This window comes from Oncorhynchus gorbuscha, linkage group LG05 (genome assembly GCF_021184085.1).
Source record: "Oncorhynchus gorbuscha isolate QuinsamMale2020 ecotype Even-year linkage group LG05, OgorEven_v1.0, whole genome shotgun sequence".
NCBI classification, from domain to species: Eukaryota; Metazoa; Chordata; class Actinopteri; order Salmoniformes; family Salmonidae; genus Oncorhynchus; species Oncorhynchus gorbuscha.
The window spans coordinates 68,272,783-68,298,294 of record NC_060177.1 but is presented as its reverse complement, the minus strand read 5'-3'; the positions used below and the strand labels follow the sequence as shown (position 1 = coordinate 68,298,294).

Genomic DNA, 25,512 nt, shown 5'->3' with positions numbered 1-25,512 from the left:
TCTACTCGAATGTTCGCTCCATAATGCAATTAGCAGGGGAAAAAGCATCCGGCACGTGATGGAGATGAGAATTTCTGTTTCCGCCACATTTCTATGGTCTGGTTTTGACTAGGCTACTTTGAAGCAAGGTAAGACATACCTCATAAAAAGTCAGCAAAAAAAGAAATGTCTATTTTTCAGGTCCCTGTCTTTCAAAGGTAATTTGTAAAATTCCAAATAACTTCAAAGGTCTTAATTGTAAAGGGTTTAAACACAGTTTCCCATGTTTGTTCAATGAACCATAAACAATGAATGAACATGCACCTGTGGAATGGTTAACACACTAACAGCTTACAGATGGTAGACTATTAAGGCCACAGTTATGAAAACTTATGACACTAAAGGTCTTTATACTGACTCTGGAAAAACACCAAAAGAAAGATGCCCAGGGTTCCTGCTTATCTGTGTGAACGTGCCTTAGGCATGCTGCAAGGAGGCATGAGGACTGCAGCTGTTGCCAGGGCAATAAATTGCATTGTCCGTACTGTGAGAGGCCGAACTGTCCGCAATAGGCTGAGAGAGGCTGGTCTGTCCTCACCAGACATCACCGGCAGCAACGTCTTCTATAGGCACAAACCCACTGACGCTGGACCAGACAGGACTGGCGAAAAGTGTCGATTTTGTCTCACCAGGGGTCGGATTCGCATTTATCGACGAAGGAATGAGCGTTAAACTGAGGCCTGTGATCGAGGTGGAGGATCCGTCATGGTCTGGGGCGGTGTGTAATAGCATCATCGGACTGAGATTGCCTGCAATGACAAGCTCAACGCTGTGCGTTACAGGGGAGACGTCCTCCTCCCTCATATGGTACACTTCCTGCAGGCTCATCCAGCATGACAATGCCACCAGCCTTACTGCTCGTTCTGTGCGTGATTTCCTGCAAGACAGGAATGTCTGTTCTACCATGGCTGGGGCCTGTTGGCTCGGGGGGTGAGGGCAAGGGCCGCCCCCCCAGTATTGTCCGGGAACTCGGTGAAAGAGTGGGATAACATCTCCCAGCAAGATCTGGCAAATCTGGTGCAGTCCATGATGAGGAGATTCACTGCAGTACTTAGTACCTGGTGTGACCACCAGCTGCATTGACAGTTACTTTTGATTTTGGCCCCCCTTTGTTCAGGGACACATTATTCCATTTCTGTTAGATGTATGTGGAAGTTGTTTGTGGAATCTTGTTGCGTTCATACAAGTATTTACACGTTATGTTTGATGAAAATAAACGCAGTTGACAGTGAGAGGATGTTTCTTTTTTTGCTGAGTTTATGATATGAAGTTAAACGTTCTGGTTTCAAACATTAAGTATGTTTTCAAAATGCATACTCCCTCCACTGGTGTGAGGCGCTAAAGCCTCCTTACCGTTGCCTGTGCACTTGGATGGTGGATGGGAAGCATGCTTCAATTACCAGCTGAGAAATAAAAATACTAGCTATTTTTAATTGTGGCTTTAACTTTTATCACATGATTGCATTTAGAATTGTTGCACAATGATTGGACTAGTAAAAAAGCACATTTCACTCCAGCAGGAACGAACGAGCTGTTTGAGGCATTGTAGCAGCAGCTCTCACACTGACACGTTTTCCACTCAAACTAGGCTCTGTATCTGTACGCTGTGCGGGTATACATAATGACCAACAAAAATACACAAGCTGCAATTAATTCCACTACATTTTGAAAAATGACCTATACACCGATAAGCATGACCGGTCAAATGTATTTATCAATGAATGGGCTAAAAAGCAGTATTTTTTTCAATGGATTTGTATTTATTCTCACTGACACGTTACCTTCACCAATTAAAAAAAAAAAGATCTGCTTTTCTATTTATTTATTTATTTTGCCTTAAAGCCGGCTCTTTCTGGCTGACTGAAACACACACACACTCCCTACTTAACTCTTAAACATGCAAGAGGGGGTTATTGTAATGGTCTTTGCCCACTCTGCTCGATCTGTATTCCAGGAGCCCTATACTGCCTCTGCTACTGCTTTCACCACTGCTGCCACTGAGTCCTGCTGACTGCAGATTTTACCATATATGGCCATTCACTGCACCCTGCCTGACAGCCTTACAGGACCATTTCCTCCCTGCCTCGTCATTGGCTGCCAGCACTGCCAGTTCCTGGTGATTTCAGGGATAGGCTGGAGATGAGAGGCCTGGAGGAGAGGGAGATTGTTTTATGTCAAGTGTTGTCTGTCAGCCATATTCACGGTGGATCTCATTGCCATGTTCTGTTTGTTATTAGTGCGATTTGATTTTCTAATTAAAGATTAGGACTATGCTTGCTTGGTGCAGGTTTTCACTGTATTTCATTGTATTTTTTTCTGAAAGGCAAGGAAATGTATGGAACATTGTGAATGATCCAAGTAGAATTTCTCCTCACTAGTGCTAGTGTTTTGCTGGTTGAGTGACAGTCATGTCCCTCTAAACATTTTGTTAATGAGGTTTGTAAGACATACTGGGCCCAGGATTCATTCCTCTTTTGATCTCTATAAAAATGTTTTTTTCCCTAACTGGGCCTGGGCAGCCACATGTTGGTCTTGGCTCCTGCCCTGTCATCACTAATTTCTGACCACCTGCCCTCTGATCTACCCCTCCATTCATGTGTTGAAGCTGGAGCATCTCCAGCCATGTACAGTCAGAGTAGAGTGCCAGGTTGCCTGTACTGTGCCTCCCATTGTGCTGCATTTCTCATGGAGACCAGCCCGAGGGTCTGACCGGTATGCAGCCTCAGCTGTGCTCTCAAGGCCGTACACTCACAAAGGGAAGCGGAAAGGTGGACATTTCCATGGTGCGCAGAGGGGAAACATGCGTGTATGAGCCCTCCCATGTGTCAGATGTTTTGCTGTAAGGATGTGTTTGTGCGTGACGCCTCTTGGGTTTTACGGATTCAAAGTGATAACCTCTTTGGGCTGAGATCCCTCTAACGTGATCGATATGACAACAGTCAGTGAAAGTGCAGGGCGCCAAATTCAAAACAACAAATCACAATTGAAATTCCTCAAAAATACAAGTATTTTACACAATTTTTAAAGATATACTTCTTGTTAATCCCACCAGTGTCTGATTTCAAAAAGGCTTTACGATGAAAGCAAACCAAACGATTATGTTAGGTGAGCGCCTAGTCACAAACAGCCATTTTTCCAGCCAAGGAGAGGAGTCACAAAAAGCAGAAATGGAGATAAATTAATCACTAACCTTTGATCTTTATCAGATGACACTCCTTGTACTTCATGTAACACAATAAATGTATGTTTTGTTTGATAAAGTTCATATTTATATCCAAAAATGTCAGTATACATTGGCGTGTTGTGTAGTCAACAGAAGTCAGAAATAGCATTATAAATATTCACTTACCTTGGATCTTCATCAGAATGCTCTCCCAGGAATCTCAGTTCCACAAATGTTTGATTTGTTCGATAAAGTCCATAATTTGTCCAAATACCTCCTTTTTGTTTAGCCCAGTAATCCAAATTCATGACGCGCGATCACTAGGTGCGGACAAAGTCAAATAGTTCCGTTACAGTCCGTAGAAACATGTCAAACGATGTATAGAATCAAACTTTAGGATGTTTTTAACATAATCTTCAATAATGTTCCAACCGGAGAATTCCTTTGTCTGTAGAATTGCAATGGAACTCAAGCTAACTATCACGTGAACGAGCGTGGTCAGCTCATGCCTCATCCCCCTCTCATTTGCCCCCACTTCACAGTAGAAGCATCAAAGACTGTTGACATCTAGTGGAAGCCTTAGGAAGTGCAATTTGACCCCATAGACACTATTTGATAGGCAAAGAGTTGAAAAACTACAAACCTCAGATTTCCCACTTCCTGGTTGGATTTTTTTCTCTGGTTTTGCCTGACAAATGAGTTCTGTTATACTCACAGACATCATTGAAACAGTTTTAGAAACTTCAGTGTTTTCTATCCAAATCTACTAATAATATGCATATATTAGCAGCTGGGCCTGAGTAGCAGACAGTTTACTCTGGGCACCTTATTCATCCAAGCTACTCAATACTGCCCCCAGCCATAACAAGTTAACTTTGCCATCGTCCATTTTGTTTTGTTGTATCTTATGAGGTTTGGACACAGATTTTGTGTAGCTTCACTTATTGCTATCCAACATGTCAGCTTGCTTGACACATTCTCTCATAGGATATCATACAGCACATAGCCTTGTCAAGGTCCTTAGATGTTCTGGTCATTTACAGTATCATATATAACAATCAATGAAAAATGTATGTTTGGGACGGAGTCTGCTTTGGATTGCTTTATTCAATTCAGGCTTTAGCCTACTTATTTGATGGGTTGCCTCAATTGCGTATGATTTTGACCGTGCTATTCATCCTTTCTACTCAAGTCAGTGGTTTGCTCAACTGTCTGTCGCATGTCTCAACTCCCGCCTCCTTGTCTACATGAAACACACTCCTACCCAGTCTCTTGTCTCTCCCACTGGACTGTTTGTCGTGGAGATTATGACCAGTGGTCTGGTCTGCCATTCCTTGCTGTTTTGATCTGTTTCAGGAGCAGCGCTTACATTTTTTTTAAAGGTTTGGGGGCTGAAAGTGTTCTGTGATGTCACTCAAGGCAGGCATGTAAAGGGGCTGTGCCAATTAGCTAACAGTCTTTTCACTGTGTTTTATACTTGTCGCCGGTCCTTGTACTCTGCCTGGTCTTCAGCTTAGAGCACTATTCTCTGTACTTACAAGCATCATTTATCAGCGCCTTTCCTCTTATCTTCAGCTTTAGCAATTGCTTACCTGGCACCTTCTCCGGAATGGTTCCAGTTCAATACAGTTCTGTGGTTACCGAATTACATGGGGGTGAATTTTATGACACTAATAAGAATCAAGGCCGGCCGTATCTTTTGGCTATGTTTACACAGGCAGCCCAATTCCAATCTTTTTCCTACTAATAGTTTTTTTTGACCAATCACATCTTTTCACACCACATTTTTCCGAGCTGATCTTAATGGTCAAAAGTGCAATTTAGGGGGGGGGAGATGTTTTATCAGAATTGGGCTGCCTGTGTAAACGCAGCTATACATACCTGCCTCAGGCTGCGTCTCAGGGAGGAGTCAGTCAGTCAGAGCAGAGGCAGGTTGCCACAGGCCAGGCCTCCTATTGCTCTTCACTATCTCTGAGAATCTAGCTTAGTTACCTGTGTTCACCTGAATCAAGGAAGTTGGACTCTGGATAAGAATGTCTACTAAAAGGGTTATGCATTGAGAAGTTGTGGTGTAAAAGAGTGATGTGTGTCGTCTGTTCTCCCCATAAACAGCAGCATGGTGGTGCCTGCCTTGGAAATGTTTGAGCAGTTTGGCTAGGATCTGTTTATTGGCAGTCCTTTCCTAACCATCAGTGACCTCACCATGCACAACATTCCAGCCTTTTGTAGATGATCACGACGCTATCAAATAATATTTATTCAGGCTTGAAGCGAGATCTTGTCCTGTACTTCTCTCGGACCGTGGAATTCCATATTGTGTATAGCAAAGACAAACACGATTAACACCTCCGTGGTGCGTTTAACACTCTCGCTCCCTCGCTCTCATTAGTCACAGCCCCATCAGAGCTGCCTGGGGTGTGGGATGACTGGAACGACAGGCTCTCAGTCCCGCTGGACGGCATGTCAGCAGCCCTATGAGCTGTGTGTAAACAGGCCTACAGCAGCCGTGTGAATTGTGTTAACAGCCAGGCCTACAGCAGCCCCTCACTGCTGTTGGGCTCTGTCCCTTCTTCACAAGTCAACCATGTAGATTGTTGGTTGGGACAGTCTGTACTGTCCTCCTAGTTTTTGTGGTGAAGAATAACAAAGCGTATGAATTGAACTGGTGTGAGAGATGTGTGTAACAGAGTTTCCATGTGAAATGTGAGTCTCCTGTAGAGTGCCGAGGTCCTCCCTAGACCCTGTGCACATGTTCCTAGTCTGTGAGTACGTACCAAATGTAACCCTGTCCCCTATATAACGCCCTACTATTGACCAGAACCCATAGGGCTCTGGTGAAAAGAAGTACACTATATAGGGATTAGGATGCCATTTGGGGCACTGTCTCTAATCTCTCTGGGGTCTGTGAACCAGGCAGCAGTTAAGAGGACGTGACACTGCTGATGTCAGCGGGAAATACCACTGAGACGGGCAGGCGGGAAATACCACTGAGACGGGCAGGCGGGAAATACCACTGAGACGGGCAGGCGGGAAATACCACTGAGACGGGCAGGCGGCAAATACCACTGAGACGGGCAGGCGGAAAATACCACTGAGACGGGCAGGCGGCAAATACCACTGAGACGGGCAGGCGGCAAATACCACTGAGACGGGCAGGCAGCAAATACCACTGAGACGGGCAGGCAGCAAATACCACTGAGACGGGCAGGCAGCAAATACCACTGAGACGGGCAGGCAGCAAATACCACTGAGACGGGCAGGCAGCAAATACCACTGAGTGAACAAAACATTAGGAATGCCTTTGTAATATTGAGTTGCCACCCCTTTTGCCCTCAGAACAGCCTCCATTCGTCAGGGCATGGACTCTTCAAGGTGTCGAAAGCGTTCCACAGGGATGCTGTCCCATGTTGACTCCAATACTTTCTACAGTTGTCAAGTTGGCTGGATGTCCTTTGGTTGATAGATCATTGTTGTTAAACATGGGAAACAGTGTTTCAGTTCTTGACACACTCAACCCATTGTGCCTGGCATCTACTACCATACCCCGTTCTAAGGAACTTAAATCTTTAGTCTTACCCATTCACCCTCTGAATGGCACACATACACAATCCATGTGTCAACTGTCTCGAGGCCTTTTAACCTGTCTGTGGATTTAACAGGTGACATCAATAAGGGATCATAGCTTTCAACTGTTCAGTCTGTCATGGAAAGAGCCTGAAGTGTTGTGCGCTCAGTGTATTGGCCTATGTACTACACACACCCAGATCCTAGTCTGCCATCTGCACACCTTTTGTTGTCCCTGGAAACCACACCTCTGCTGACATTAACGACATTATACAACCAACCACCCAGCCTGATGAAAAACATTGGGCGTGTTCCACATTGCAGCTGACTTTAAAGGCGAGTCGAAACTGACTGTACAAATCACCATGCATCATAAATAACTACTCAATAATATTAGTCAGTCACAATTTCCCCATGATGCATCAGTTTGATGCCCTCGAACACAGCCGCCAGCTAGCTGTATGTTGTTGATCTGAGCAAGGCCGAAGCAGCTAAGAGGAAATGCTAGTACTGAGCAGTATCCTGTGCTATTATAGGCCTAGCCTACATTGCTCTGTCACAATTGGTCCTCTGCTGATATAGCCTAGCTAGCCTACACCCCCTCGACACTGACTTGACTTTCCTGCTGCACATCCTGCTGCTAACAGGCCACTCCCCCCAACAGCGGGAGATTGAGAATCACTTTCAGGCCTCTGCTGCAATATGGGCCGCTGTTTGTGACCACGTCAACCTTTGTCTCATTCCAGAAACTGCTCACCTCCCTCTCTGGCTATGTATTCAGAGGAGCCTATCCTTCCGTCCCAGGCCCAGAACAACGGCTGATTATCCTGTTAGATTTCCGGGAGTGTTCTCTGGACAGGGCGAGGCATGGTCATGTGATTTTTAGATTCATATACACACACAGGTATAGTACACTCAGACTTTGATCACTGATGTTGGAGTTTGTGTCACGGCCCAACTCTGCTGTAGGGAGGGCTGTGATTGTTTCCTGGGCAGTGGGTTGTGGTGTGAACCGATTGACTGTCTTCTATGACCACAATCCCCATGGCCATGTCTGGCATGAGATTCATTTTAGTTTGTGTTGAACTACTGTGACTCACTGACCACTATTGTAATCAGGTTTTAACCCAACACTGTGTGGTGTATTGTGACGTGAGCAGCAGAGTTGAACTGGCCAGTCCTTTTTTGGCCCAGTGCCACAGCAGGCAGGGAAGTAATAGAGAAATATGGAGGAGACTTCAGACAACATACTGACTCATATCCTGGTCTGAAATGGCTGTCTGGGTCCTAGTGGCCAATCCACTGCCTGCTGTTACACAAGCATTTAGACATAGGGCCTAGACCGCCCACTCAGGTTTGTCGTTTGTAACCTCCCTCTGTCCACACGCCTCGATTACATGTCCATGAGGACAGAGCTTCTTCATACCTGAATATGTTTGTTCTCTCTGACTTCACGCTCTTAGGTTATCTGAATGGTCATTCTCAGCATTTCTCTTGAGTTTTGAAGTCCACACTAAAGGCTGGTGTGCCTAATGCTTACAGGCCCTGTTATGTTTTCTAATGTCTACAGTAGAGACCTGGAAAAGCTCTTCTCTCCCTGTGACTGAATATGCAGCACTTATATTTAGCCCTCTGAAACCATTGTTGTCATGGTGCCCAGTCTACTGCTAGAATGGCTGTGGGCATTGAGTGATTTTCATGAGGCAGACCATTATGCTTTAAATATGGCTGCAGCCAACAGGGCTCTGTCTCGGTGACATCATCTGACTGTCGGGCTCTGTGGTGGTCTGGTTGGGCAATCAACTGACGGGAGCATGGAAAAGGGTGCGTCAGTCTCCCGAATCCAACCCTTACCCCCCTCAGCATCTTCAGACTTTACATTACCCAGAATTCACACTGTGGAGAGCACCTGATCCTCCAATCATGATAGGGTCAGTGGTCAAGATCGTACCCGCCTTCAGACCAGACTGATGTCATCAGGAAGTCAGCTGATAGGGTGGGAAAGCCTTCCCTTTGTCTGGCTTATTTGTTTTGTGTGTGTGATGGCTGGGGAAGTGATTTCTGGCCATCTGGCCTGTGTGTTGTATAAGGGTATTATATTGGAGGTTAGATCAGGGTTTCACTTTAAAGAGCAAAAAATAAGCTTCTGCTGGTTTGCGTCTGACGTCATCACCACCAACATGCCATCATTTACATACTAAACAAGGGCAAGCTTTAATCTGAATGAGTCCTAGGATATAGCTATGCAACAGAATTGCAAAAAGAAATTGTTTTTAGAGGCTATGACAGTGCTAGGCTGGTGAGTCTCTCTGTGTTTGTCTCTGTTCCTCTCTATGCTCTTAATGCATTAGTGGACTGTGTAATTTGGTTGAAAACATAGATTTAAATACAGGTAGTCAAAATGTGTCTGGTTAATGTTTGACTGAGCTCCTCCTCGGGATGTTGCCCTCTGCTCACAGGGAACATCTCTATTGTATACTCCTTGTTTTGTACATGGTCTCTGGTTGGTCGGCCTAACCCTGTGATTTCATGGTTTAAGTTAAACTCGGGTCAAGTTGTTTCCTCAGATCACCAGGCGTTATAGACATCCGTGACTGATCTCATGTCTGTATCTGCTTGTTTCTCCACAGTCGGGCCGCATTGACAAGGCCTACCCCACAGTGTGTGGTCACACAGGCCCTGTGCTGGATATCGACTGGTGCCCCCACAATGACCAGGTCATCGCCAGCGGCTCAGAGGATTGCACAGTTATGGTATGGTTACAATCACCCCTCTCCCTGACACACACCTCAGCAGTGGAACCGTACAGCAATGTTTGTTCATACTTAACCTGTCCATCTACACACACCCTCTCACCGATGCCAACCGACAGGAGATGACAAGTTTTGGTTGTGAAAGGCCAGATACTGATAGCGTAGGGAAGGGTGTTGATTCCGATAGTGATAGGGTAGCTAAGCATGGGTGCAGGCAGGGCTCGCCCTCTAGTCTGGATTAGATTAGACGCAGAGAGAGACAAGTCGTATAGGAATCAGCTCTGGGGAATGATTTAGCCTTTTTTATATGGCTGAGGTCACTAACTTGTTTGAGGCTGGTGCTGTACTTTTCTCCATATGTCCTTATTTGGGCTGTGAACGGCAGTGATCAGTGTGCGCAGTGTACTTTGGTATGCTTCTACCACTTCCCCACCTGTAGGCGTTGACTTCCCCATGCAACTCTCTCAACACCAGAAGACCTGTCTGTGAAATGGATGCAGTGTTCCGAGTGCATTTACAGAAGTTGAACCGCCAAAGGTTCCTCTCTCTTCAGAACATTTAATATTGCTGCTAGAAATACACACAGAATTGGTTCCCTAAAAGTAGTTTTGACTTTAGATTACATTTCCTGATGAGCTGCTGTTGACTGCTGTATCCGTAGTGACCTATTGCAGCTGGAGTAGGAGCTCTGATTAGTGTAGGGGTTCAGTAGTAATGCAGTGGTTTGACTACTGAACCACATGCCTTTCATAATGTCAGTCTACTGCTGTCGGAGATCATAGAGATAATGACTTTCACCTTTAGTCTTTATTTCCATAGATCAATGTTTTCATTCTGCCATCTTTACTGTAGTTGTATAGTCTACTGGCTGTATTGTCAGTGGGAAGTAAGCTACTCAGGCTGTACGTCAGTATGGGGAGTGACTTTGGATCTCTGCCGCCCCCTTGAGTCATGGTTGTGTGATCTACTAACTTCCTGTCACAGTAATGTCAATCTAAAAGTTTTTGATGTGAATGTACTGCTTTCTGCGGTCGATTTAGTTTAGTGCTTTACGACACGTAACAGCAGGGGAACTTGCAGCCATACTCTCTGACACTTTAACTCTACCTACATGTATAAATTACCTCGACTAACCGGTGCCCCCCGCACATTGACTCTGTACCGGTACCCCCTGTTTATATCCTCGCTATTGTTATTTTACTATTTGTTACTTCTATTTTTTCATAACACATTTTTCTTAAAGCCCTTAAACCAACGCCGTTAAGCATTTCACTCCAAGGTGAAATGTTGTATTTGGCACGGGACAAATCAAATTTGATTTAAATTCTGTATGTGATGCATTATTGACCCTAGCTATGCCCTGACCTCTGACCCTCATCTCTGTCTGCAGGTGTGGCAGATCCCTGAGAACGGACTGGTTACTGGCCTGTCTGAGCCTGTGGTGGTCCTGGAGGGACACTCCAAAAGGGTTGGCATCATCACATGGCACCCCACAGCACGCAACGTCCTGCTCAGTGCCGGTGAGTGGTATCCTCTAGTGTTGCATGGTATACCAAAACGTCTGTACTTTTTCGATACTAGAACATAAATGGTTCGGTACGATCATTTTTGTTACTTTTGCTACTTTTGTCAAATTTCTCACGGATCAAGTCTGTATCAGTGCTGCTGAAGGTCCCCCTTAGTGCGAGCGAACTGGGCTGCACAGAAGTTTACACACTTGAATAATGCGACAGGGCATGTAGAAATGTTGAACCTGTTAATTACTGGTCGCAAAACAATGTCTATACAGGCTAGAACACTTTACAATGCAATAAGATACTGGTAGCTTCCTGCTTTGTAGGCTAACTTCCCTTGCTAGTTTGCAGCTGACGCTAACATCAATTCACTACTACCTGAGTACTTTGATAATATGCAAAATATGCTGATTTCAAAGCTGATTGCCACAAACTTTATTCATTCACGTAATCGGTCTCTCATGTCTCTCCCAAGATGATCTATTGCCTTAGCGAACTGACTGTGTGAATAAGGCTCGGACGGACCGCCCCCCCTCTTGCCTCGTGAATGATGTCGTTAAAGAGACAGCGCACACTCTTATAAAATAAATTACCTCTATGCAAATATTGTTGATCAGTACGGTACAATATTAGATCGAAGTTTGCTTGTCATGTGCGCCAAATACAACAGGTGTAGTAGACCTTACAGTGAAATGCTTAAGTCCCAAATGGAAGGGAAACAGATGAAATCAGACAAAATCAGCTCAATGCATGCACACACACATATTGAATATGCGTTCATCTGTATTGCGAATAGGCCTAGATTACATCTTGATTTACCCAGTTTATCAAAGGAGGTTTACCATTCCAATTAAAAAATGTAAATTTGAGTTATTCAGCAGACTCTTATCCGAAGTGACTCACTGCTTGAGTGATACATTTTCGTACTAATAAATACATGATTACCATTGTTATGTACTTGTTTTAACCAACAAAGTCAAATTGATTGTATAATTGATTCATTAATGCATACATGTCTGTCTCTGACGTCAAACATTTCCAATGTAATGATGAACTCAGAAGATGCCTAACGATTGAACAGAGCAGTAGTGAAGTTTGTCTCCATGCCTTTTTTTGCCGTGGTATTGTGATGGTATCAAAAGTTTAAATTCTGGTATCGTGACAACACTAGTGTCCCCCTGTCCTTATCATTATAGTTCTGGTTCAGCCTGTGTGCCTCTGCTTTTGTGGTTGTATTCTCGGTCGCCATCAGCTCACTCACTCTCATCCCCTCCTCGCCCTGAGAAAAGTGGTAACCTGCTGTGAGCTTGTCACTGTTACCCTGTGGCGTAATTTTCCCCAAACACTGAGATGTCTGATCAACGCACATCTGTCCCCATTGACACACTGACAATTGCCTTAAAGGGATACTGCAAGATTTTTGCTATTGTGCTGTTTTTCTACTTACCCATTGAACTTACCCATTAGTCCATTGAACTTGTGGATGTCATTTGTTATGTCTACATGCAGAAGGAAGAGGTAGTTTGGCAAGCCAATGCTGACTAGCATTAGCGCAATGACTGAAAATCTACAGGTACGCTAGCGTATGCTACTTTACCTATAGACTTCGTCATTGCTTAATTGCCAGAATCTCGCAGTATCCCTTTGAGAATTACCATATTCACTGTGTTTTCCCCCTCCATGTCAGAACCAAACCAGAATGAGCTAAGAGTTGTAGATGATATTATCTTGCCACATCAGAGTGATATTATGTCCATGCTTCTCGTGTGTGTTTGTTAAATGTGTGTAATCCTCAGGCTGTGACAACCTGATCATCATCTGGAACGTGGGGACGGGAGAAGCCATGATTCAACTGGAGGACATGCACCCTGATGTCATCTTCAGCGCCTGCTGGAACCGCAACGGCAGCCTCATCTGCACTGCCTGCAAGGACAAGACCATCCGTGTCATCGACCCCCGCAAGGAGGAGATCGTAGGGGTGAGCACCACTGACAATAATTTTCACTAACAAACCTGTTGTATAGGGTTGTCAAATTCCGCAGACTTTCCCTAAAAAAAAACTAATTTGAAAGAATCTCGGAGGTGAAAATTTACGGTGTATGTACCTTATGTTGATGTTGACCATCTGTGTCACAGGAGAAGGAGAAGGCCCATGAGGGGGCACGGCCCATGAGGGCCATCTTCCTGTCGGACGGAAACGTGTTCACCACGGGCTTCAGCCGTATGAGTGAGAGACAGCTAGCCCTGTGGAACCCGGTGGGTCACCCTGTCCTCACCATCACAACTCTTGGCTGAGTCAAACGGAACCCTATATTCCCTATATTAAAGATGTTACTGGACTGCTCAGTAACCAACTATGTCAATGTTTCATTTACAGCAAGCCATGGACGAGGCCATCTCAGTGCATGAGATGGACACCAGCAATGGAGTTCTCTTGCCCTTCTATGACCCAGACACCAATGTGGTTTACCTGTGTGGTAAGGTGAGTGGAGTTTTTCCGGAAGATTACATACATATACACCCATTTGATCTGCTGTGCAAGTGACTTATAACAAGTCTTACTTTGATCCATGAAGTTCTGCATGGTGAAGTGTTATCCATGAAGTCATTACTAAAACATTACACTGTATCTTAAACTTTAGTCTATTGCTGCTCATTGAGTCATTAAAAAAATGTAGAAATTCAGACGAGCACTAAAAGGCCGTGATCTTGTCTCTCTGGTTTGTAGGGTGACAGCAGCATCCGCTACTTTGAGATCACGGACGAGGCCCCATTTGTCCACTACCTCAGCACCTTCACCACCAAGGAGCCCCAGAGGGGAATGGGATACATGCCCAAGAGAGGTCTGGATGTCAACAAGTGTGAGATCGCCAGGTAGGGCTGGCTGGATAGAGAAATGGATCAGCCATTTTAGGACTGCTCTATCATATCTGAATATCATGTCTTGTTGGGCATACCCCTGATTCATTTCAGCAAGGTCTAGTGGGAAGGTCTAGAACCAAGTGGGGTGGTTCTTGGCCGGGTCTATGAGGTGGCCCTAAATGGAAGATAACTTGGAATGTGGCGCTATTACCTGTCCATGTCCACCAGGAGGCAGCACATAACCACATGTTGGAGGAGAACTCTCTCCTTATAAACGGATTAACTCCAGGCCCTGCCAACCAGAATTGTGTACCATGCAGTTATTCAACTCCATGTTTACTGAGGCTGCCTGACTATTGCCAGTGTCCTGGAAGTAGAAGTGCATTGGGCTGCAGTGTTTGTAAAAGGATGTTAGACAGTGGGCCTGTTATGTGATGTTTTGAATAATACACTTATTTCTGCTTCTATGTTGGCAGGTTTTATAAACTGCACGAAAGGAAATGTGAACCTATCATCATGACTGTGCCCAGAAAGGTGAGCTTCTTCATTCTGATCTAGACAGTCGATATATGAATGATTTCAACAATCAATGCCACATTTAACTGAAACGGTCTGTTTTGAGGGATAGAACATTTTAGGGTGTTTTACTGGACACATATTAAGAAAGCAAGATCAATGAAGAATCTCTATAGAGAATGCTTTTTTGTTCAGGATTGTTTAATCTGTGTCCAGGTAACGGGCCCTAGTGTTTGGTACAGCGTTCTCTAACAGCAGTCTCTGTGCCGCTCTCGCTCTGCAGTCTGACCTGTTCCAGGATGACCTGTACCCAGACACGGCAGGACCAGACTGTGCCATCGAGGCAGAGGATTGGTTCGAGGGGAAGAATGGCGAGCCCATCCTCATATCCCTGAAGAACGGCTACGTCCCTGGCAAGAACCGCGACCTCAAAGTGGTCAAGAAAAACATCCTGGACAACAAGCTGAGCAAGAACACAGAGAAAAGGGGCCCAGCCAACAAGTCTGCCTCGCCCACTCCATCCAGAGTGAGGACTGCTGTCTTTGTCTGGGGAGGACTCTGACTGGGTTGTATGGGAGAGACGGTCTCTCTCCACTCCAACTCCAGTCCTAGAGTATCCTCAACGGCACACATTTGTGTTGTAGTCCTGACTAGCATACCTGATTCAACTCAGAGGGCCTGATGATTAGTTGACAAGTTGAATCAGGACTACAATAAAAATATGTACTGTTTGGGTACTAGAGGACAGGAGTTGGGAAACACTGCTCTATTTTATGTTAACAAGTACTACTCACCAGACACCAGGATATTACTCTGTATGTGCAATGTACCACTAGTGTTTTGATTGAAAGTTGACACCAGACTGGATCAGTATATCAACATTACAGTATGTATCTCCTTGGGTATGTACAGTGCTTTCCCAGGGCTAGTCTGATTGCCACACCCACCACCACAGTCATCAAATGGCCTTTAGTTCAGCCCTGGCCTTGATATATTGCATTTGGGGCCTTGGAACATGAAGAGTTTGTTGGCTGGGTGTGTTTTAGAAGGGGGTGGCTGCCTGACTTCATAAGGTGGTTACTAGAAGTCGCCACCCCCCTCGCTCTCTCTGACTCAATGAGGGGCGGTTGCTGCTCCTTCCCCACCTCACCCACAATACAGCTGCCCACGCAGGGCCCAGCCCTGGCCTCCACTTTGATCTGCAGCTCTGGCCTGTAATCATGGCAGACTGGGCTGTTGCTCTGCAGCCTGCAGGCACTCCATGTTAACCCTCAGGGTGCTACGGGATACTGGAGCCCTGCATGCCTGCAGCGTAGAATGCCTGCAGGGATAGAATGGACCTCTGTATTAAAAATGTACACGCACACAGTGTGTAGACCAGGGATCATCAACTAGATCCAGTCACGGGCCAATTTTTTATTTTCTTGAGCGGGCAATCAAGGGGCTGGTACATAATTACAAATATTTTGTAGACTGCAAAATGACTGCAAGAAGCCCAAAACCGATATAATATTTGAAGAAAACAACATTTGGGACAGAATTCCAAAATAATAATTTGGAGCTGATTTGCTGGTGTTTTTAGTTAAAAAAAAAAAGTCCAACAATAAAAATAATGTATTATTAAAATATAAAATATCTATAATTGCTCATTTGGGGGCCAAATAAAATCACCTACAGGCTTGCCAGTTATGGAACCCTGCTGTAGACCCTGAATTTAGTCATGTTGTCTTGGTGCAAAAGCTTTAACTATACTAGGACTGGTACCAACATCTCCAGAAAGGGCCTCATGTCTTGCTCCTGTCTCTGTATTCCTCAGAAAAACGAAGCCAAGCTGGATGAGGTCTTGAAAGAAATCAAATCCCTCAAGGACCTGGTCAGCAGTCAGGAGAAGCGAATCATCCAACTCGAGGAGCAGATGTCCAAGATCGCCATTTAAGGACCCTCCCCCCAAAATTCAGGACGATCCATTGGCTAGGAGGTGGGCGGGACCCGTCACTGCCAATCTCAATGACAGCGTTCTGCCTGAAACCTGCCTAGCAATGATCCCAAGCAACATTCCGATATGAACTTTTCTTAGCCAGCCCCTAACCCTCAGTTAACATGATGGAATAAGAGAGAAATATGGCAAACTATTCCATTCCTTTTAATAAGTGGCGGTTTAATCTTCTATGTTATATGAAAAAGTCTTGCATATTCCTTTTTGCTTTTAAGATTGTGACCAAGAAAATTCCAATGGGAACCATTTCTATTTGGGTAAACCAAAATGTTTTATATGTAGGTATCAGTATATTGTCTACCCCAACTACTTATGTTGCCAAATTCTAAAGGAGTTATGTTTACACCTCCTTGACAGTATTTTTCTTTAAAAAAAATGTTTATCTTTGTTTTCCAGGAAGACTCAAAATACAAACTATAAGGGACAATGCAATAGGCTGGAAATGCGAGGAGGGGGATGGCAGATTTCAATAATCAAACAATTACTGTAAAAGACAATGGAGGAGAACCAACTCATTATGGGAAATATCAAACACTCGAGCCTGATTTATCATAGTACTTCTGTTGTCTTTGCTGAAAAGCTCTGAGGTGGTGGTGTGATTCTTGTTGTAAGTGTTCTCGCTCTCCCGCCTGACTTTTCTGAACCTCTAAATTCTTCCCTCTCTTCCCATCTTAACAGGACCATTGTCTGTACACTTGTTAACATCTCCTGATTCTGACCAGAGTTAATACATTCATATATATTCTACTCAAGAGATTTTAATTTCCACTGTTTATTCTCCATCTTTGATCTCTCTTACTCTAGCTTGTTTTACTAAGCAAGCTGCAAACATGCAGTCCTTACATATCATTTGATACCTGGTATAACTTATGTTTGCAACTTGAACAATGTTTTGATCATCTCCATCAATTTTGTGGAACAGAAAGGGTATGAGTGGACTCCCCTTAGCTTTGTAGATTAAAACGACAGGTGAGATGTCACCCTGCACCTTGTACTTCTCGTAGCCTTAGATGTTCACTTGAACTGTCTTTCTTTTTTGGAGTTGTTTACAATGCACATGGCCAATCCAAAAATCCTTTTCAATCATTTAGTTGACCTCTGCCATCAGCATTGTTAGCGTTCCTGTCATTTAGGTGACCTTGGCTACCATCAGCACTGTTGGCGTTCCAGTCTTATGAAACAAATGTGCCATAGTTTGTCATTGTCCCCCTCTGGCCCTGTGACACAGATGGTATGTGTGTACTGTAATAAGCTCTGCACTGTAAGTTACAGTTCTGCTGACTCATGACATGGAGCCACCTGGGTGGCTTGTACGGGTTCTTGTGGAAATGTCCTGTGTGCTGCCCAGAGAAGGACCAATGGAATTGTGTTCTATGTAGCTGGTAAAGATTTCCTGGCTTTTAGCAGTGTATCAGCCTTGTTCCGCCTTTGATTTGAGGAGTTTGTGCTGTCATAAACCCCAATGTTGAACCGTGCCCTTGTGTTCAGGGTGTGTGTGTCAGGATGCTCACTATTCACCACTTCATTGGCCCATACCCATACAGCCAACCAGAGGGTGAGTAACAGGGGTGTGTCTGAAACAACAATTTTGACTGTTGGTTGACAAGAAGTAACGTGGAGAAGGAAGGCTTTCAGGATGTGTGAATTTGTCTCGTATGTCTTTGACCTGGTTGGAGTTTTTTTTTCTGCGAGGAGATTTTTAGATGATTATATGGATTCACCATAGGGTGTGACCAAGGTTTTGGCCCATGACAACAGAATTGGGTGGTATGGTGATGTTAATATACTGTGCGTTTTATCCTGTGCTTCCTTCTCCGGCTCTCCCGTTGCAGATATCCCACTATGTACTTCCTTATCAGGATTTTAAATAGTTTCCCCTAAAATACATGGTCACATTACTAGAGAATCAGAGGAACAAGGAGTCGTTTGGATTGTCTGACTATTTGATGGTGTTGCCAACTGCGATAATAGTTCTGTTGTCATGCTATTTTTTTCTGCCTTATTTTTCAGCGGGAGGGTGAGTTAGGTTTACGGTTCAGAGTTTGTTAGCCTTTAAAGTTTGTTGCCACTGAAGAGATCAGAAATGCCAGAGTTGTGCACAGGAAGTGCTTAATGATGACTGCGGTTTGAGAATGGTGTGAGTTATTTAGCAGGAGAGAGTGGATAGGCACCCTGAGAGGAACTTTGACAGTGGGTTTTGGGCATAGAAAGCACTGAGAAATGTATGCTTATATCAATCACTCCATCCTGGCCTCACAGAATCTAAGATTACATCCGAGGATTTCCATTTTACTCTAAATATGCATCGTCTGGTGTTCTGTAATATTTGATTGGGGTTGAGAACTACTTCAATGTGTTCTACTGTGCTGTAGAGATATGAATCTGTCAGGGGAGGATGTCTTGGACTTTACTGCCCTGTAAGTGCTTCTCCTCAGCCTCCTTGGTCTACTCAAGGCAGCGAGACCTGTGATGTTTGGAATATTGGTGAATAGCCATTCAAAGGGACACTGTAGGTTGGAGAAATCTTCTGTAGAGAGATGTATGTGATGTTTGAAATAAAGGCCTAGAAAATGATTTAAAGCTTTGTAAATATTTGTTTCCATTTTTTTCCATTTTTTTCATTGTTGTTTTGGGCTGCAGTGTGTCTGGGATTTGGGTTCTGGTGGGTTTTGAATGTTACCTCTTGTCTGCGTTCCTTGCCATAATGTGTCATGACTGAACAGAATCTCCATTCTATCACAGGTATTATAAATACAAAAAGAGAAATTAATAACAGAAGAAAAACAAACAAGGATTCAGCCTCTTGTGGAGGTCTGTAGAGCATTTTTGTTCATTTTTTTTCTGCTTCAAGTATCAAACTTATCGATTAACAGAAAAATGAATAAAGAAATTTAAAAAATAAGTGTATTCTGTTAAGTTAATGAGTGATGCAGAGGACTGGGCAAACATGAGCTGACCATCTTCAAACAAGCAATATCTGAGATGCAGTGCATTTGGAAAGTATTCAGATCCCTCAAGTTCTTCCACATTTGGTTACGTTACAGCCTTAATCTAAAATGGATTGAGTTGTTTTTTCCCCTCAATCTACACACAATATCCCATGAAAAAGCACCAAACAGGTTTGTAGAATTTTTTATTTAAAAAAATATATATATTTGCTAAACTCATTTACATAAGTATTCAAACCTTTTACTTTGAAGCACCTATGGCGGCGATTACAGCATCGAGTCTTGGATATGACGCCAAGCTTAGCAAACCTGTATTTGGAGTTTCTCTCATTCTCTGCAAATCCTCAAGGTCTGTGGTTGGATGGGGAGCAATGCTGCACAGCTATTTTCAAATCTCTCCAGATGTTTGATCGGGTTTAAGTCTGGCCTCTGGCTGAGCTACTCAAGGACATTCAGAGACTTGTCCTGAAGCCACATCTGTTGTCTTGGCTGTGTGCCTAGGGTCGTTGTCCTGTTTTGGAAGGTGAACCTTCGCCCCAGTCTGAGGTCCTGAGCACTCTAGAGCAGGGTTTCATCAAGGATCTCTCTACTTTGCTCCGATGGTGCAGGTTTCCTCCAGACGTGATGCTTGGCATTCAGGCCCCAGAGTTCAATCTTGGTTTCATCAGACCAGAGAATCATCTTTCTCATGGTCAGAGTCCTTTAGGTGTCTTTCGGCAAACTCCAAGCGGGCGGTCTTGCCTTTTACTGAGGAGTGGCAGGGCGGCCAGATCAGTTGGCCGTGTGGCAGGCTCTAGGAAGGGTCTTGGTGGTCCCAAACATCTCCCATTTAAGAATTATGGGGGCCACTGTGTTCTTGGACCTTCAATGCTGCAGATATTTTTGGTACACTTTCCCCAGATCTGTGCCTCGACACAATCCTGTCTCAGAGCTTTACGAGGAATTATTTCGACCTCAGGGTTTGGTTTTTGCTCTGACATATACTGTCAACTGTGGGAAATTATACAGACAGGTGTGTGCCTTTCCAAATCCGGTCCAATCAATTTAATTTACCACAAGTGTACTCCATTCAAGTTATTGAAACAACTCAAGGACGATCAATGGAAATAGGATGCACCTGACCTTAATTTTGAGTCATCGCAAAGGGTCTGAATACTTGTGTAAGGTATTTCATTTTTACCTTTTTTTTACATTTGCACAAATTTCTAAACCTGTTTTCACTTTGTCCATTATGGGGTATTGTGTTTAGAAACAATTTAGACTTTTAGAATAATAAATTCATTTTAGAATAAGGTTGTAACGTAATAAATGGGAAGGTGTCTGAATACTTAACTAATGCACTGCATGTCAAGTGTACGCTCATATACTTTTGCTCTCACATACGTGCTATTCTTTATCAAGAGATTCTAGCTTTCCTTGTATCTGAAGCCCATGTATGCCACCATACCCCATTCCTCATTTGTAAGTGTAACACTTGTCAGTGTTTTATTTTTTTAAACAGCTTCACTTCTGTGAAAGGCAGCATGCTTCCTGTAATTCCTCACAGATCAGCCAATGTCTCGCTTCTTGCTTGACGGTGAACAATCTGCTGGTTGAGGGGCCAATATACCACAAAACAAGACTTCTCCTCCAGCATTTGGGTAAGTGTCATAGCAGTGGGGTGATCAGTAGTGTTGGGCTGCATGAGCTAGTATACAGTTTATACAAAGTCTCCACTTTCTAAAAGAACCGGTAATTAGATTGATTTGGGTTTTTTTCTGAAATGCTGAGGAAGCGTTGCAACATCACTGATGGGGTGGATTTAGATGTATTGCAGATCATTATCTGTCAGTCACTGTCACTAACATTTTTTGTAAAGGAAATTGATCCCTTTACATAGGCTCAAAGTGATGTTGATGAGCAACACCATTTTAAATATTAAGCCAATGTATACCGTGTTATTACAAGTATTGGGTATTTGTGCATGAGTGCTGGCATTTCGGTGCAGTGTTCTGTAATGTATCACACTAGATTACAGAAGGTCAAGTTACTTTTCACACTGTCTCATAGCACTTATCACATTGGTTCTTCCTTAGCGCATGCTAAGGTAGTGTAAAACAGGAAGGCTTGAATTGGGCATAGCTATGCCTAATAGTTTTGTGATGAACTTCTGAGTTGTACCACTGTTTCATTGAACATAGTCTTTACATTTTTGCTGTTATCATTTCCCTTCGCAGATTTGCCACCATGTTTACCCCAAAGCCTGGGAGATTTCCAGCTCTTGTGTTCCTTCTGGTTCTGTCAAGCAAGGCGGTCTCAAGATGTCTACTTAGCCACGGGGAGGTAGCAACCCATGGACCCCAGGAGTCGAACCTGTCTGAGCTACCACCTCAACCAATGCCCCCTGTAGCCCTCACCAAAGACCTGACCAAAAACGCATCAGAAGTCTCCGTTACCCAGCAAACAATGAGAACTGAAACCTCAGAGACAGACCATGAGACTGAGCTCTCCCACACCACTGTGAGAGTTAAACAAACACCTGTCCCATCTGCCCTGCATCCACCCAACCCTACCACTGCCATCAACTCCTTCACAGAAGGGACAGCAAAATCCTCCATTCCAGGAAGCGTCAGTGCCTCGAACAGAGTGACATGCCCGACCATGACCCCTAAGGGGAGAGGGCTGGTAGGTCAGTGCCTGATCATCATCGCTGTGCTGGCTGCTGTGATAACAATGTTCATTGTCAGCACCGTCATCCTCTTGACCAAGCTGAGGTGCAGCAGATACAGACACAGGGCTCAGCAGCTGCAGGGACAGGGCACAGAGATGGTGTGCATCTCAGGAGTGGTCCCCACCAGAACCACTTATGGAGGCCAGGGGAGATACAGATGCCCCACAAGCAACATCACCCTAATGCCCAGCACAGAGGACAGCGAGGGGGACAATCTCACTCTCAACAGCTTCATCCCAGCCGTTGACGGATGCTTGTAACACTTCACAGTCAAACTCGCAATTCACAGTAACACACTTGCACTTTGTCAGCTATGTAGCAAATGTTTTGTACTTATACAGAAAAAGAAGTGCCTTGCTTATCTGTTACTGTCACTGTTATTCTAATGAGAAATACACATCTATCACTATTGTGAAGCATGTGTATGCCTGACCTTCCCTGTACATACTGAATAAAAACATTTAAAAAATATTACAACAATTCTGAGGCAAGAGGTGCTCCAAACAGCCATGGGCAAAACAGAAGCCCTGCAGCGCCAGCAGGGATGTAAGTTCTGAGGCACATGTTTGTAGCTGACTGTAAATTTTCTGTTAGGTTTGTACATGGGTGATATGATGAAAGACGGGCCCTCTCTGTAAGCTGGTCTTGTAGGCTGTGTGGAGACGGGCTGTAATCTGGAGCACATAATTAGAGATCTCCGAGAAGCAGGGGGAAAATAGGGACTCTCCCTGTGGAGAACATAAATACCCACTAACTGTCAACGTACAAAAAGTGGTCTTGTCCATTTTAGAGAATACTGATTCAACTGTGTGTAATGGCAAGGGGGAAGTGAGTACTTTGTCTTTGATAATGAAGAAAGTACTACAAATGTTGTGCTACTCCAGTGCATTAATCCTGCATTAAGATTGACCACATTTCGGCTGAATTTTGTATTTGACCTAATTGCTCAACTTTCAGAATTGCCACGTGAACCAGTAACTCTGTGATTGTGAACAATTAGGAAATATCTATGTAGTGGACAAAGATGTTCCCCTCATAAATATCTCCATCATATTTAAGGTTTAGGAGCAAACAAGGAAAATACATGCATTATGGCAGCCCCTAACTGTCCCTCCTTTCTAGACTGGCAAAAGCATCCACCATGATCCCACTTCTGGGAGAGGAGGATTTTGGGGGGAGTTATGTAAAGTGGTACGGGGAGGGGATAGAAATGTAGAGGGATGGACGTCTTTCTGCAATCAGCAGGCTTTTTTAGAACTGGAGAAACAACTTTCAGTATACTGGAAGTTACAGGAGAGGGTGGCAACTTGGACGCTCCCTCTTCTTTCCACACCTCAATTTTCTTCCACTCTCTCTCTCTCTGCTGTTAGAACCCCTCTACCATTCAGTCCAAGGGAGACATTTCAGCCAGACAGCATCTGTAAGTACAGACCTTTTATTTTTTGGTTTAATTCCCAGTTAGGACACAGAACTAGTCAAAAGTTTGGACACCTACTCATTCAAGGGTTTTTCTTTATTTTAACTATTTTCTACATTGTAGAATAATAGTGAAGATATCAAAACTATGATAAAACACACATGGAATCATGTGTTAAACCAATCCAAATATATTTTAGTTTTTCTAAAATAGCCACACTTGGCAATGAAGACAGCTTTGCACACCCTTGGCATTCTCTCAACCATCTTCATGTAGGAGGCTTTTCCAACAGTCTTGAAGGAGTTCCCACATATGCTGAGCACTTGTTGGATAGTTTTCCTTCACACTGCGGTCCAACTCATCCCAAACCATCCTAATTGAGTTGTCGGGTGATTGTGGAGGCCAGGTCATCTGATGCAGCACTCCATCACTGACCGCCTTGGTCAAATAGCCCTTACACAGCCTGGAGGTGTGTTGGGTCATCGTCCTGTTGAAAAACAAATCATTGTTGGTGGTCCTTCTGTAGCTCAGTTGGTAGAGCATGGCGCTTGTAACGCCAGGGTAGTGGGTTCGATCCCCGGGACCACCCATACGTAGAATGTATGCACACATGACTGTAAGTCGCTTTGGATAAAAGCGTCTGCTAAATGGCATTTATTATTATTATATTATTGTCCCACTAAGAGTAAACAAGATGGAATGGTGAATCGCTGCACAATGCTGTGGTAGTCATGCTGGTTAAATGTGCCTTGAATCCTAAATAAATCAGTGTCACCAGCAAAGCACTATCCCACCTTCTCCGTGCTTCACGGTGGGAACCATACATGCGGTTGGAACCAAGAATCTCACATGGACTCATCAGACCAAATGACAGACTTCCACCAGTCTAATGTCCATTGCGCGTGTTTCTTGGACCAAGCAAGTCTCTACTTATTTTTGGTGTCCTTTAGTAGTCGTTTCTTTGCAGCAATTTGACCATGAAGGGCTGATTTCATGCAGTCTCCTCTGAGCAGTTGACGTTGATGTCTGTTACTTGAACTCTGTGAAGCATTTATTTGGGCCGCAATTTCTGAGGTTGGTAACTCTAATGAACTTATCCTTTACAGCAGGTAACTCTGGGTCTTCCATTCCAATGCCTGTCCTCATGAGAGCCAGTTTCGTCATAGTGCTTGATGGTTTTTGCGACTGTACTTGAAGAAACTGTCAAAGTTCTTGACATTTTCCCAATTGACTGACCTTCATGTCTTTTCTCTTTGCTTATTTGAGCTGTTCGTGCCATAATATGGATTTGGTATTTTACCAAATAGGGCTATCTTCTGTATACCACCCCTACCGTGTTACAACACAACTGATTGGCTCAAATGCATTAAGAAGGAAATAAATTCCACAAATGATCTTTTAACAAGGACGCCTGTTAATTAAAATGCATTCCAGGTGACTACCTCATGAAGCTGGTTGAGAGAATGCCAAGAGTGTGCAAGGCTGTCATCAAGGCAAAGGGTGGCTACTTTGAAGAATAATCTAAATATATTTAGTTGAGTTTTTAACACTTTATTTGGTTACTACATTATTCAATGTGTTATTTCATAGTTTCAATGTCTTGACTACTTATTCTACAATGTAGAATATAATAAAAATAGAAACCCTTGAATGGGTAGGTGAGTTCCAACTTTTGACTGGTACTGTATGGGTAACAAGAATAAATGGTATGTTTGATTGCTGTAGACTTTGTACGGTACGACAAACCTGTCAACTTAAGAACAAGAAACGGGGACAATGGGGAAAGTTTTTGTTTTTAGGAAATTAAAGTTGCAGGTATTGTCACGTTTAATTTGTCATACAAGATCAGTTGTGGTCTTGTATTTTAGGTGAAGACATTAGAAAATGTTTCAAAAGTGTAGATTAACATATCCATCAATCTTTGGTTTTGAATGATCGATGTAAGAGTCCATTTGTTTAGAAATATCAAAGTTTGAGAGGTTGAGTCCTCCAGCGAATAGAATGTTTAAAAATATGATTATGGTGAATGT

The 25,512-nt window shown here is 43.8% G+C and overlaps 2 protein-coding genes across 4 annotated transcripts in view; both read left to right on the top strand.

Annotated features, from left to right (window-relative positions):
- LOC124036377 (coronin-1C-A-like) overlaps window positions 1–19,309 on the top strand; it is a 66,617-nt gene extending 47,308 nt beyond the window's left edge. For all 3 annotated transcript variants that reach the window (XM_046350889.1, XM_046350890.1, XM_046350891.1), the window contains 9 exons: window positions 9,397–9,519; window positions 10,910–11,039; window positions 12,830–13,011; window positions 13,170–13,289; window positions 13,411–13,515; window positions 13,762–13,907; window positions 14,372–14,429; window positions 14,695–14,937; window positions 16,228–19,309. In XM_046350889.1, the coding sequence (XP_046206845.1) occupies window positions 9,397–9,519; window positions 10,910–11,039; window positions 12,830–13,011; window positions 13,170–13,289; window positions 13,411–13,515; window positions 13,762–13,907; window positions 14,372–14,429; window positions 14,695–14,937; window positions 16,228–16,347 (1,227 nt within the window). In that variant the 3' untranslated portion in view covers window positions 16,348–19,309. The remainder of the gene's footprint in view (window positions 1–9,396; window positions 9,520–10,909; window positions 11,040–12,829; window positions 13,012–13,169; window positions 13,290–13,410; window positions 13,516–13,761; window positions 13,908–14,371; window positions 14,430–14,694; window positions 14,938–16,227) is intronic.
- A 1,598-nt stretch (window positions 19,310–20,907) lies between these two features.
- Window positions 20,908–22,408, top strand: selplg (selectin P ligand). The gene is made up of 2 exons (XM_046348669.1): window positions 20,908–20,995; window positions 21,572–22,408. The coding sequence occupies exon 2, from the start codon at window positions 21,582–21,584 to the stop codon at window positions 22,323–22,325; it is 744 nt and encodes a 247-aa protein (XP_046204625.1). The 5' UTR covers window positions 20,908–20,995; window positions 21,572–21,581; the 3' UTR covers window positions 22,326–22,408.
- Window positions 22,409–25,512: the final 3,104 nt, after the last annotated feature.